This window comes from Takifugu flavidus, chromosome 15 (assembly GCF_003711565.1).
Source record: "Takifugu flavidus isolate HTHZ2018 chromosome 15, ASM371156v2, whole genome shotgun sequence".
NCBI classification, from domain to species: Eukaryota; Metazoa; Chordata; class Actinopteri; order Tetraodontiformes; family Tetraodontidae; genus Takifugu; species Takifugu flavidus.
The window spans coordinates 1,557,900-1,571,499 of NC_079534.1; the positions used below are offsets into that span (position 1 = coordinate 1,557,900).

General features: G+C 44.7%; 2 protein-coding genes across 5 annotated transcripts; one reads left to right on the plus strand and one right to left on the minus strand.

Annotated features, from left to right (window-relative positions):
• Positions 1–31: 31 nt before the first annotated feature.
• On the minus strand, positions 32–10,492 carry mtf2 (metal response element binding transcription factor 2). 4 transcript variants are annotated; one of them, XM_057057779.1, is made up of 15 exons: positions 9,733–10,492; positions 6,473–6,674; positions 6,149–6,230; positions 5,518–5,628; positions 5,148–5,248; positions 4,866–5,032; positions 4,646–4,741; positions 4,173–4,241; positions 3,939–4,062; positions 3,775–3,842; positions 3,500–3,673; positions 3,267–3,393; positions 3,089–3,141; positions 2,821–2,919; positions 32–2,660 (listed from the first exon to the last, which is right to left on the minus strand). In XM_057057779.1, the coding sequence occupies exons 2-15, from the start codon at positions 6,551–6,553 to the stop codon at positions 2,243–2,245; spliced, it is 1,770 nt and encodes a 589-aa protein (XP_056913759.1). In that variant the 5' UTR covers positions 6,554–6,674; positions 9,733–10,492; the 3' UTR covers positions 32–2,242. The 4 variants fall into 4 exon arrangements, with proteins under 4 accessions (XP_056913759.1, XP_056913760.1, XP_056913756.1 ...); XM_057057780.1 differs by lacking the exon at positions 9,733–10,492 and adding an exon at positions 9,120–9,255; XM_057057776.1 differs by lacking the exon at positions 9,733–10,492 and adding an exon at positions 7,518–7,780.
• dipk1aa (divergent protein kinase domain 1Aa) lies at positions 8,348–13,557 on the plus strand. The gene is made up of 6 exons (XM_057057781.1): positions 8,348–8,626; positions 10,802–10,936; positions 11,052–11,159; positions 11,233–11,409; positions 11,511–11,642; positions 11,909–13,557. The coding sequence occupies exons 1-6, from the start codon at positions 8,573–8,575 to the stop codon at positions 12,587–12,589; spliced, it is 1,287 nt and encodes a 428-aa protein (XP_056913761.1). The 5' UTR covers positions 8,348–8,572; the 3' UTR covers positions 12,590–13,557.
• The last annotated feature ends 43 nt before the right edge of the window (positions 13,558–13,600 follow it).

Below are 13,600 nucleotides of genomic sequence, written 5' to 3' on the forward strand. Positions count from 1 at the left end.
GCCTCAAATAAATGACCGTGGAACACAACAGTTCAAAATATCAGCTTTTATTCACCTTTAAACTAAAATGATTCAGAATTAACACGTTGTTCTATATAACGATGTATAAAAGTGTGATAAAAAAAAAAGAATCTCAAAGACAAAAGCCGACGTTATGTTCTTTGGCTACAGAAGCCTGCCTGGAGGCCAGATGGTAGCACTTGGCTGAACAGAGGAGAGAAGCTTCAAATGCATCCACTGCATCTGCACAATGAAGAGGTATCTGTCAAAGAGGTCTGTCCACCTGAACAAACATCTCCAAAAAAAAAAAGCAACACTAGCTGAATATTTACTTCTCGCAAATGATACACAGAAGTATTCCAGTGATTGTTTTCAAATCAGTTTAAACAAGCCAGCAGGAAAGAAGAAAAAAAAAATCAAAATAAAACGAAATATTGGTTTCCTCTTAGAAATTAACACACATGCATAAATTCAAATGTAATCCAAGAAACCACCAGATATTCAAAATACTGACATCGAGTAAACAAAACCTACTCAAGACTGCCTCTGGAGCTGCACGTGCGGGGGCACAAACAGTGACATTATTGTGGGTAAATCCTGAGTGTGTACAAGGTCATACTGACTGTAAAAAAACACTTTTTTGCATCATTCACGTGAAAAAATTAGTTTTGAAAGAGCAAGAACTTTATCCAACTTGCATAGGTAGCAACAAGAGGAACTATTCTCAACTCAGTATAAAAACCGAGTAAACATTTTATACACCTAGTACACAAAGTAAATAAGATTTTAATAAGTTTAGGGCTAACATTTTAGATTTAATGAGGGTTTTTTTTTGTTTGTTTGTTTTTAAACAGGGACTTTTTACATTTAGGTTGATTGCTTGGGATGTGTGGATGTTCCATTTCAGATCAACACATTTAAAACCAAAAAAATAAACCATTTCTGCATTTAATTATGTAGCACAACTGAGATGCCTTAACCATTGTCTTTGATATGTTCAGTCTTTAGGGAAAAAAAATGAAAAGATTAAAATAAATTCAGGTGGTCACACGGAGACAAGTGTGTGTTTGTTGGGGCAGGGACAGTAAATGTAATATGCAGTAGATCTATATAAAATAAACATTTGCAGCAGCATGTCTCTTGGTTTCGGGCTTCACCTGAGAGGTGTAATATGGATGGGGGGGTGAATTGGTTAATGAAGGATGCTGGCTTTGTTAACTGGCTACATCACAGTGGTTACTGAATCTCAAACTAAACTTCCACGAGCATCGTTTCATCCCCGGAGTCAGATATTTCATCTCTGCTGGGTTGGTTTTCACTGGCACAAAACAGGCTCACGTCTATTTCAGGTAACAGACACACGCAGACACGGCATGAACACTAAGATGTAAAAGACAAAGAATTGGGATTTTGTTTGATACTTCCCTAAGGTTTTGTGTAATTATGACAAATTATGACACATCCTTTTTTGTGAGACATGAAAAATGCTGTGTCAAATTAATTAAACCTAGCTGATGGAGGTAAAACAGACTTATTTTGCTTGAAAAATGATTTGAATCATTCACCACAGGCCTCTTTTTTAATAAAGGGACAGAGCTGGATAAAGAAAGCCAAAAATAATGGAGAATCTTTCCTCTAGGTTGGAGTTTTAGGTTGAACCAGCTCACAGAAAGAATCCCTCCCATTACTGAAACATACGTCTGCTGAGAGCTTCTGCTCTCCAGGATAACATGGGAAGGGAGAGAGGGGGCGATTATAAAGGAAGGCATATATATAATTAACAAATTTGGAAAGAGAATAAATGTTATATTCATCCAGAATTACTGACCTGATCAACTTCCATCATACTGTGTGTAAATCTGAACAAAAGCATATAACTGGATTTTAAAAAAAGTCAATTCACCGGAAGCCTACTGGGACAGTGCAGATAATATATACACTCCAAGTTCCAACTAAGGGGCTCTGTAAACATTCAAATCAGATGTGAAACTTTGAACACAATTATGATCATGTGACGAATGTTCATCATTAAAATCTTCCTCCTTATGAACAATTGATAATCATTGCTGCTCCTGGACCTGTGGACTTCATAAAAAAGGTTCCTCCTGTCTAAGGTTTCAAAACATGAAATAAAATAAAAAATTAATGCTCTGAATACAGACTGCGTAACAATGTCCTAATTACAGCCAGACTTCCAACAGCTGCTGGTGTGAAGATAGCAGTGAGGATTTTAGGAACAAATCTAGGAGGCAGTGACTCCTTCCCACTCTACCAGGTACTGCACCTTGCCATCGAGGGTGACCCGCCGGGCCAGGACTTTGTACTTTTCCCCACAGGCCAGCCGCCCTGCTGCTCCAAAATAGTTGCTGATTGAGTTCTTGAGGTGGGACAGCTGGCTGTTGGGGTCCATGCTGTGCACTATGTCTGTGGAACTGAGCCCCGTCAGTGGACTCAACACCTCCGTTGTTGTGGGGATGGGGTCTGCGTGGCTGGGAGGAGGGATCCCGGGGTTGGGGCTCTGCAGGTTCCGCCGGGGCCGACCACGTTTCCTTTTCAAAGGCGGAGAGGAAATGGGCATGATGCTGGCTGTTGTGTGCGTCTTGCTGGAGCTACAGAGGCTGATGGACGCAGGAACGAGGAAGTGAAACAACTGGTTATTTCTGGGGGTAACAGATCAGGTCATAATTAAAAATGTCAAATAAAACGCACCAACATTCTAATGGTATTTCTGCAGGTGTCAAGATATGTCAGCACAGGAGGAAAGCAAAAGAATCGTGTCTTACAGACACCAAAGGGTTAACCTTGCAGAGAGTGCTTTACCTTGACTGTCTGGAAATGCTGGTTGAGGTAGTTTCTGTGGTGCTCAAGGCTCCTATTGATTCCGCATCAGAGGACAGTAGAGACCTGTCAATCCGGGCACTGAGGTGGGGTGAGCAAAACAAAATTAATAAACAGATAAAAACACATAATTACAGTAGATTGTCATAACTACTTAATTAGAGCATAAATTCCTCAGAACAGAAAATAACCTTCTGTGCACCTGTTTTTATAATTTGTGAGGACTAAAGCACTGCAGCTGCTCACTTACTTGACAGAAGCCAAGTGATCCAAGGTGCGGTTTTCTAGTGGCTTTCTTGTTTCCTATAAAGGAATGAAAAACAAGAAAAAGAATCCTTCACTTAGAAGTCGATGAAAAATGCCCACGCCAGCTAAGGAGACACCTGGTTTGTGCTCAGTTACACACACAAGCCAATGCAGGCTCACACCTGGGTTAAGACTTCAGCAGAGCGCTGCCGTTTAGCCAAAGCCTCCAGAGAACGTGGTCCTGGCTTCCTCTTTTTCTTCTTCTTTTTCTTCTTCTTGTCTGTGCCATTCGTTAAATTATTGCAGGTTCTACAATGCCGGCGATGTTTTATAGTTAGTAAATCAGTTGTGTATCGCAAATGCTCAGACTGATAGGAAGGTACGCGTTCTTGAATTAGCAAGTTTCATATCTTACTTGGAGCCACTTAGAGTCGTTTTGGTCGGCTTGCACCCCTTGATTGTGATCTCATGCAAAGACCTTTCCATTAGTTTGCTAGCTGGTTCACTGGAATTGGGAGGAGCAGGGGGAAGCCGGATCCTTAGTCCAAACAAGTGCTTCTTTTTCTTTACCTCCTTTCCTGACATAAACCTGGAAGAATAAATTACAACACTGTAATACAAGACAGATGTACTCAGTTCAACAACTGTGACCAATGGCAGGTAAAACAGAATGGGAAAGCAATAACCCACATGTTGCTGTTGTTGTTCAAGGCCTCCAGAACATTTTTATATCGCTCTGAACTTGGAGTATTAGTGAGCTGCAAACACAGACAGCCAGAAATAAGAAAATAAGAACACAGAATTCAAGAATGTGACATTTGCCTTAACATTCAGTCTTTACGTTCTGTTCTTACCTCCCCAAGCTGCAAGAGCTCCCAGTTATCGTTGATGTAAGTCATCAGGTGCATCTCAGAGTCAAAGTACTTCTTCTTATGTATCACACTCAGGTTGTACAAACTCAGGTGTGTCACATCCACCCTGAAACGGTTTCAGCAAATTGCAGCAAAACATCGTGCAGAGATGTGAGCAACAGTCATTACACGCCAGCCCATCCTTTTCCGTGATGTAAAAGAGAAACCATCACTAACCAACTGAGAGTCAGTCGTCTGATGTATTCTGGTCCCGTGTTGCAAACAGAGCAAATAAACAGATAAAACCTAGACACAAAGACACAAGTATTTTAAAATAGAGCCACTCCATCTGAGTCAATAATTTTGAAAAACTAGCCTGAAATTATTAACAGTAAAATGTTGATTGCAGGCCAATAAGGACAATTAAATCTTAATGTTCTGGATTCTAGAGGGACCTTTTGGAAGATCTTCCATCATCATCAATCAATCTACTGCAACTTTACCATACCATAATATTGGTGTCCATCATAACATGTGATGTAAAAGACCTGTTTGGCAGAGGTCTTTGCTCTCTGTGTGCTTGTCTAGTTTTAATGTGTTTAAACAGCTGTTGGGTGACATGTTGCCATTTAATTTCTTTTCTGAAGCAGAGACATGTGGTTATTAAGTTTTATGGGAGACACAGAACATTTCTACAGATGTAGTCACACCTATCTCCATAAAGCAGAGGCATCTGTAAGCAATGAAGACAGGCCTCATGGAACCACTGCTCACACCTGTTGCACTGTAGCATCTTCAGGTACCAACTACAAAGACAAGCAGAGAGATAAGCTGCACAGGGCTGCCAACACAGAATGCACATTTGATCAGACGTGCAGAAAACTGTTTTATCCAGAATCTCTGTTCTGTCCATTGCACAGTTTGACTCACTCTCCTGGACCACCGCAATAGCAGTAGCATTGCTGCAAATTTGTAATGTGGCCCTGGTCCCAGATCAGTTCATCTAGAGCATATGGCAAGGATAGGTGCACATCCACCGGCTGCTCCTGCTTCAGGAAGCCTTTAGCAGAACCTTCTCTCCTCTGCACACCACCCCCCTTCAGGGAAAAAAAAACAACATAAAAATACTCAAATGTGGTCAATTTGAATACAGACTAGTAAGTCACAATCAGCTTGTGTAGCCAATATGAATACTCAAAGCCAGAGCTGTACCTTAGGCAGAGAGGTGAGCTCACACTCATAGCAGAGCCAGTTGTCATCACAGTCAATGACAGAAGCATCGATGATGGGGGAATGGCACAGCTGATGGTAGCCTATGACATACCAAGCACATCAACAAACCACTGTTTAACTCAAGACCCGTCACTTGTTTCGGCTTCAACGTCTCAACGTCGATGAAATATTTGCTGGAAAAATCACACCGGACAAAGTGAGGCAATGACTACCAAATGTGACCAGTTACGAGCCAAATGAAATTCCTTTTACATTACATTGCATTTAAATGTCAACAGAAGTTACTACAGCACAGTAAAATTTGCGTATTTTTACACCATGCCAGAAGGTCTGGGGTTCTTTGCAGTACCTTGCCCGCACTTGTCACAAATGACAATCTCATTTGGCTCCTCTGAAGTTTCATCTTGGCATATGGAGCACACGAGGTCATCGTCCTCGTCGTCCTCGTCATCTTCATCTCCTAAAATTGACAAAAAAAGTAAACCGCTTTCACAGCTGCTTCGACAGATTGGAGACAGCCTCATCCTCATTGAGACTGTCCACATTTATTAGTTCGTATAATCAGAAGTTTGTGAACAAGTCACATTCAAGTTGACTTTTGGAATCAGTCCAACCCTTTATATGTAGAAATGAGTAGAAAAGTATCAATCTTAACCACTGGAGGTCAACAAAAAATAAAAATTGTTAACTGCCATGTACACACATACATACACACACATATTTAGCACTCTGCAGTTCTCTTCACATACAGTGAAGTGGTGATTAACTTGTGCCCCTGTGGACAGTTGACTGTTGGAAACATGAGAAGGGAGATAATGAAGGAAACACACTGGGGTAGAAAGACAAGACCGCAACACAAGGTCAGGCATCACTGATGTGAATCTAAAACTAAGAACGCAAACAATAACAACATTGCAGGTAAGAAAGAAATGCATTCACACATTTACAACCAGTTTAAGATCCGTTAAGAAAGTGTTTACCAGTCTGAATATCTTTCCAGAGAACCCAAGACTTTGACCTGTCCTCAAAAACCACAAAGCATCTGTGTTTGTCCCGATCTATCTGAGGGCAGAAACAAACCATAATTAATATTAATAAAATTACACTTGTAATACTTTATTGATCATAAATACAATCACAAAGTAACCCTTGGAGTGGCAGAGTGGCAGTTTCTTCATAAGAAAGGTCTGGGCATAGAACAGCGTCTCTCTGAGCACCAAAGGGCTCACTTCCCCAATCTGACTCCAAATATTCTAATATTAGAGCCCACATTTACATTTTGATTGTTCTATCTTTATACTAACCTTGGTAATTGTCCCCAGGTAGAACAAACCATCCGACCACCGGGCCAAGACATCCTGTCCCTCTGTAAATTTGTCAGACATGTCATCTTCTCCATACTCTCCCCTAGCAGCAAGACTGGTGGGGGACAAGGACACCGCCTGCTGCTGTCGCTGGGGTTGAGCTCTGTGATGGACGGGCAGGTGATCCACAACGCCTGAGTCTCTGTAAAACACACAAGAGGCAACCCAATAAAGGCAAAATGAAAGCAAGAGGTCTCAATCTTTTAGAATAAAATCACAATATTGGGAGAGGCTGTGCAATACGGACCCACAAACTGATGCAAATGTGGGACACCATTATGTCAAGATGGGCCAAAACCTCCAGAATCCTCACATAATCTTTAAAATCAGCAAAAATAGAGGGGCAAAGATGGCTCCAAACTTGAACCTGTGCCTTATGAACCGTGTGTGTCTGCGTAAATACCACTGGCATTATGCTGAGAGCTTTACGCATGTCTAACCCCGACATTTCAAAAGAAATGTTAGATTGTGTGATTAAAAAAATCCTAATAATCACCACCTGTAGAAGATACCACTTAATTCCCAGTGCCATTATGGTTTATCCCTGCGTCAATTAAGACAAAACCCAAACACCGACTTAATTAACAAATAGAAACAAAAGCCACATCAACCAACAGCTTTGACAGCTGTCGGGCGCAGTTATAGATGCTTCGCACGTTGTATTTTTACACCATTCATCAAGAAATCTTTACAATGAGTCGGCCAGGAAACATATGTTTAGTCTTCCTGCGTCTGCTCAGCCTCGATCCATCAGCCCACCATTCTCTTTGTTCTACTACAGAAAGATTGGGGTTACTCGTCGGCCACGAAAGAGTACGGGAAACTTGAAGCTAACGCTACATGCTAACGCGCTGTTGACAAAAACGTGGCGATAAAACTTGAATGTTAGCGAGGATAACTCGCTGGCGAAGCCGTAACTCCGGACAGCTCTCTGACCGTCGGACCCACACCCCCCCACAGGAAGAAAACATGATAACAACAATACCTCATTCGGTCACCTCCGCTTCGACAAACCGCTCGGGCAACAAAAATATCGGGGTATAACGTGTCCGCGTTCAACACGCGTCTCCCGGAGTGGCCTCTACTCCGAAAGCGTGTCGCGAAAACCTGCGTGGTTCGTGCGTCCGTCAGAAAATAACAAACGGCTCATTTTCCCCCAACACGTTCGCCATTTTGGTTTCCCGCTGATGGCCGGGGAGTGCATTATGGGAAGCGCTGCGGCCGCTGCTCGCTGCTGCAATGTGCACCGTTTTTTTTCAAACATTTGAATTTGTAGGCAGGGCGTTTTCTCACCATAATCCGCCCCTTTAAACGAGACGAAATGCGACGTCCCGGCAACCCGTTTAAAGGAGGAATAAAAGGCTTTTTTAACAGGGTTAAAGGGAAGAATGCGCGGGTTGGTAGCTAATGTTAGCAAGTTGGGTCCACCAACTGGTGGCAGATCTTACAGCAAATCCAACTAATGATTGGTAACCCCCGCATCATCTGCAGCAACCCCCCAGGAGAAGACAAAATGTTTTTTGTCGCTTGTAATTTAAGATTTTTTACAACCGGAAATCGTTGCAGGTACTGTGGTTTTATTGTGAAAGGGGAGGCGGAAGTTGAGTCTCACGATTACTAGCTTGTTCGGTTTATTGATTAAGCAACAAACTACTCGTTTATTACAATGCGTGTGATTGAGTGTAATTTATCATTAAAACAACTCTAAAAAACCACCACGTGACCGGTCAATTGAGGGTATTGCAACACTGCAGCGCTCCCTGGAACGTGAACGCGCTGCGCATGCGCCGTGAATCTATGTGTTTTTTTATTTATTTTTTTTATCCTGGCTGAGTTATGTTACTAAGGTTGATCAGAAACTGCTGCAAAGACCACAGATGCGGTTGAAGAGCCGAACTGCGATACAGACGACATTATTGGGTCGCGGACCAGAATGTTAAATCGGGATATTTCCTTTATAAACGCGGATAAAACGTTGTCCTGTGTATCCTAATGGTCTCCCGAAACCAGGTCCACGTATTGAGATGATCTATTCCTGTGATGGCGAAGGCTCTGTTTCCACGGGCCTGGGTGAAAAAGTCCTTCTACTTCCAGGTAACAGGGCGATCTGTTGATAATTTCTCTGCAATGCGGATTAAGTCGTTTTCAACAGACTTGTGCGTGATCGGATGCGTCGAGGTGCCAGGTTGACAGCTGGCAGTAAACATGTTCATGCTCCCTCTGTCATCGTGCGTTTATTGAGGTTGGTTACAAAATAAGGACGTGCGTATAACTATGCAGAGTGCATGGAACATATGAGGGAGAATTAGCATCCCCTGACTAACGTAATGTGCGCGATCGTTTTAATCTGATTTGTGGATTTCTGTTTATGTAAAAAAAAAAAAAAATGTTGGAACGGCTTGAGATAATATTTTAACGAGAGTCCAGGGTTCATCTCAAACATGCCACGATGACAGGTCCTCCGTACTGGACTGGGTCTATTGATATAATACCTGAACAATTACTTGTGGGACAAATTGCCTTTTGCTTTTGGTTTTTCAAGGTTCAACATTCCCCGAGACACAATAACAGCTGTTTGTTTTCTCACCGTATGCCATTTATTCTTGGGTCTTTGTTCTTTTACGGACTTTCAGGTCCGAAACAGGCCCATTTCCGAGAAGTCGGCACAATTGTGACCCATGCCCAGTGAGCGCAACCTGTTATCAGGCCTGTGGAGCCTGAATTCAGTTCTAGTTTGCACCTGCAAACTGTCGAGCTGTATTTGTTTTTAAAGCCACAGACAGTGGTCTCTATCTCTGGGCTGTTAAAGGAACAGTTCACCCAAGTCTATATTCACTCATTGCCCCCCCTTCCCCCACAGATCCTTTTGGCTGAAGGATTACAGAACCTTCAAACTTGTTTTTCACTCATGGGATGGTCTAATCACCCCTTCTCCACTGATAGACAGTTCTCAGTAACTGAAACTCACGGCTGACAGCTGGTCACCCCACAGTCTGCACCAGTGGGGGGGGGCACATTCCAGAGTTCATATTGCAGCATAGTTTCATGTATTTTACAGCAAACCACTCTGAATTCACATGTAACACATTGTACTGGGGTGCGTTCCAATTGGTTCAGGCGTGTGCTTTACACACAGTCAATGGAACGCAGCATTTGTTGGGGAGAATTCCCTTTCCTGCTGAATTGAGTCAAAATATTACCGTCTATCCGTGAGTTGTGTTCCAGCGGGGACATGGCGCCTGCTCTCCTCGCCTGTGGCTGCACGTGTGATCCATTTTATCGCTTTCTTGCGCGTCACCTCAGTTGGTCAGAAGCTTCATCACATGCCTGCAGACACTCTGAGACACAGCTCAAGACAACAAACACATGCGCGGGACCGTTTCTGCTCACCGCACCGTGTCATTGAGATCTGTCCCACATGCAGACCCCTTTTCCTGAGCCTCTTGGTGCATGTGCAGGAATTCAGATCTGATTGTGGCGTGTGGCTCCTTCTTATTCCATTGCACTGCAGGAGAGGCAGCTGCACGGCTAAATGGCATTTTCTGTTTTCCTGCAGTTTCCTGTAGTTCACATTCATGCTGTGTGGCAGCAGTTTGTGGGAACACATTCCATTCCTGCTCCCTCATGTTGTTTTTTCATCTCTTGGAAACCCACAGAGCAGCAACGCGCTTTAAAGCCCACTGTAAAATCACGGCAGCATGTGGAGCATCTGTGCCTGAGTAACCGCGGAACAGGGTGATTTCATCTCCGCACGGACGCATTTAGATCAGAGCTGTTTGCCAGATATAATAATCGATGCTTCTGCCTTGCTGTGTGCATATTGGTTGGGATTTGCAAACCGTCGTGGTTCTGAAATCAGCTCAGTGGTGCACTGCCAAAACACACACATCACGTGTGCTGCCAGACCTTCCAGTTGTGTTATTTGGGATGCGAGACGCGCACATCTTTAAGACACAACGGGGCCTCGGTGGAGGGGTGCAGTGTAAGACATGCGATGTGTGCATCCGGGGACAACCTAAATTACTGTCCGCTGCCCTGAGATATCGATCGTGACCGGTCATAACCGTGTTACAGGGTGGCTCTTCTGGTCCGGTGGTTTTGGAGTCCTCTTCTTTGTGCTGTCCTCATGCGACATGATAATCCAGGCACACACCAAACCCCGACTACAGCAGAGCTGGGGACCATCGTTATGACTATAACCAAGCAGATTTGAATAAGGAAGCAAATAAAGTGTATTTTCAGGACCTCCGCTGATTATTTGTTCCCTAGGCTCGGATCTCCTTTGTGCGGGTGAAGTACCTGTTCCTCACATGGCTGACAGTCCTGGTGGGGAGCTGGGTGATCTATGTGCAGTACTCTGCCTACACGGAGCTGTGCCGAGGACACGAGTGCAGGAACGCCATTGTGAGTTCCCTTCACTGTGTTTGGAATAATTATGTATCCGACTTGAAATATTCCAGATTCAATTGCTGAATCCTGCTGTAATAAATTAAATAATCTGTGTGTTTTGTTTACCAAGTGTGATAAATACAAGAAGGGGGTCATTGCCGGATCCGCCTGCAGCAGTTTGTGTGACAAAGAAACTCTTTATATGAGTCGGTGTCTCTCAACGCTGCCAAACAACCAGGTAGGAAGCAGCGGGCTCGTCTCATAACACCTTTGTGAAAATATTTGCCTTTTGAAACGGCTCTGCTGGTTAGGTGTACACGGGGAGCTGGGGAGACCACGATGGGATCATCCACTGTAAGCTAGGGGAGATCGTGCACTATGATCTGGGGGAGGAGCCAGAGCCGCGGCGGGAGGCCCCTGTGTTTGACAAGCCCACCAGAGGCACGTCGGTGGAGAAGTTCCGAGAGATGGTCTTCAATCACCTCAAGGTAAAATATGAGCTGTGTTCAGTTTCAGCAAATATTTCATTGTGTGAGAGCCTAAAAGGCTGGAAAGACCCCAGTTTGAGTCATTGTCTGCGTCTGCACAGTCCAAGCTCGGCGAGCAAGCTAACCTCGCCAGTCTCGTCGGCGAGATCCTGTCTTTCTCTGATGGGAACAAAGATGGACGAGTGTCTCTACCAGAAGCCCGCTCTGCCTGGGCCCTTCTGCAGATGGATGAGGTACAAGCGCCCTGTTAATGTGGATGGATGATACTGTAGGACCCTGACTGCCCCCTGGTGGTAGCACAGTAAAGCAGCACCAGTCCCAGAGCTGTACTGGCCTCCCCTGTCGCAAAGTCCCTCATTATTTATGTCAGAAATTAAAGAAAAAAACTAGAACCATAAATGTTCTGACCATTAACCTCCCGCACAAATCTCATATTTGTCTAATTTGTTTTAATAAACGATGCTGCCTTCTTGTGTAAGACTGTGCTTTGTGTTCTAAGGTGCTGCTGGGTCTGCTGCTCCAGGACCGTGGACACACTCCTCGCCTTCTTGGCTACTGCGGGGACTTGTACATGACGGAGCGGGTCCCCTACGGACCTCTCTATGGGTTGTCTCTCCCCTGGCCTCTGGTGTCATGGGTGCCCAGTGGCGTGCAGCGTACCATGGACCAGTGGTTTACACCCTCCTGGCCCCGCAAAGCCAAGATCTCCATGGGCCTGCTGGAGCTGGTGGAAGACATCTTCCACGGCACCTACGGCAGCTTTCTGATCTGCGACCTCGCGGCGGCGCACTTTGGCTACACCGAACGCCACGAGCTGCGCCTGACTAACACCAGGGCAGTGGTCCCCGAGCACGAGCTGAGGCGCACCATGCGGACGCTGAGGTGCGACACAGACGACGACTGCGTGTACGGGGCGGACTGCCGGACAACGTGCGACCTGTCAGAGAAACGGTGCAGGGAGGAGCCGCTCCAGCCAAACCTGGCGAAGGCGTGCGGCGCCTTGAAGGACTACCTCTTGCGCGGGGCGCCGTCAGAGCTGAGGGAGGAGCTGGAGAGGCAGCTGTACGCCTGCATGGCTCTGAATGGCAACGCCGGACAGATGAACATGGAGCACTCGCTCATCCTCAACAACCTGAAAGCGCTGCTGTGGAGACAGATCTCGCACACCAAGGACTCGTGACGAGGGGGAGGGCGCGCCGGTGCAATCACGCCAGTCAGCTCCTCGGGGAGCCGAGTATTAAAATGCTGTGATTTAGGAATAGCAAATTGAATGAAGTGATGATCGGGTGGGCGTGGAGGCTATTCTACTCTCAGAAAGGACCCTGACTGCATGCCGCCATCACTCACTTCAGCTCAGCTGGATTTTATTGGTGTTCTGGGGGAAAAAATGACTTCATCAGCAGATTTTTACTGGTATTTATCCTAAAATAGATCACATTGCCTGTTTACTGCACAACTGCGCCGTCTTATCATCTCAAGGGAGGTTGTTCTGTGCAGGAACGTGACTTCGGTGCTAAGCTCCAGTCCTGAGTGTAATGAAGTAGCACTAAAGGTGGCGAGGCCCGCTGAGCATCAAGAGAGCCCAGTGTTTGAATGAAAAAGCTGGTTTAAGCTTCTATTGCTAACAAATCACATCAACACTAATTTGAGTCAAACTCAAGTCTGACTGAACGCATAAAACTAAAAATTCCATATTATTTTTCTTAAATTCTGCTGGATACATCGTACATGTGGATAATGAGGCGTGAGACCTGCCTAGTATAAATGCAGTATAAATATATAGAAAACGTAAGCACAGGATGGTGGTAATGCGAGGGAAGAACGAAAACAGCATCTTTCACTTTTCTACATCTGTGACACTTGACGTGTGATTTATGAATGTCGTCCCCCCCACTGAATATACAGTCTTTAGTCTTACATTGTCTCAGTGCCATAACGCTCACGCTGAAATCACCTGAATGTTTTCCCACCGACGGTGAACTGTCGAAAACTCGTTGTCACGTATGAAAATTGTATTTGCATATTTTGGCGACGGGCCCGGATGTCGGCGTCGCGATCTAAGCTGCTGTTTTTGATAAATGGTGAAAGAGAAGAGAGTATAAATGTAGAAGAGCATGATTTTGCACAATTAAACGACACACCACAGCACCAACGCATCCAGTGTCCAAGTCTATCACCGAGTGCAGCAAAG

Excerpts from the sequence above, each read along its gene's own strand:
- mtf2 (XM_057057776.1), bottom strand. Across the intron at positions 4,242-4,645 it reads CCTCTGCTTTATGGAGATAG|GTTTTATCTGTTTATTTGCT; the intron begins GTGTGACTACAT and ends CTTTGTGTCTAG. Across the intron at positions 2,661-2,820 it reads AGCATTTCCAGACAGTCAAG|AAATAACCAGTTGTTTCACT; the intron begins GTAAAGCACTCT and ends TGTTACCCCCAG.
- dipk1aa (XM_057057781.1), top strand. The coding sequence starts at position 8,573 with ATGGCGAAGGCTCTGTTTCCACGGGCCTGGGTGAAAAAGTCCTTCTAC. Across the intron at positions 8,627-10,801 it reads AAAAGTCCTTCTACTTCCAG|GCTCGGATCTCCTTTGTGCG; the intron begins GTAACAGGGCGA and ends TTTGTTCCCTAG. Across the intron at positions 10,937-11,051 it reads ACGAGTGCAGGAACGCCATT|TGTGATAAATACAAGAAGGG; the intron begins GTGAGTTCCCTT and ends TTGTTTACCAAG.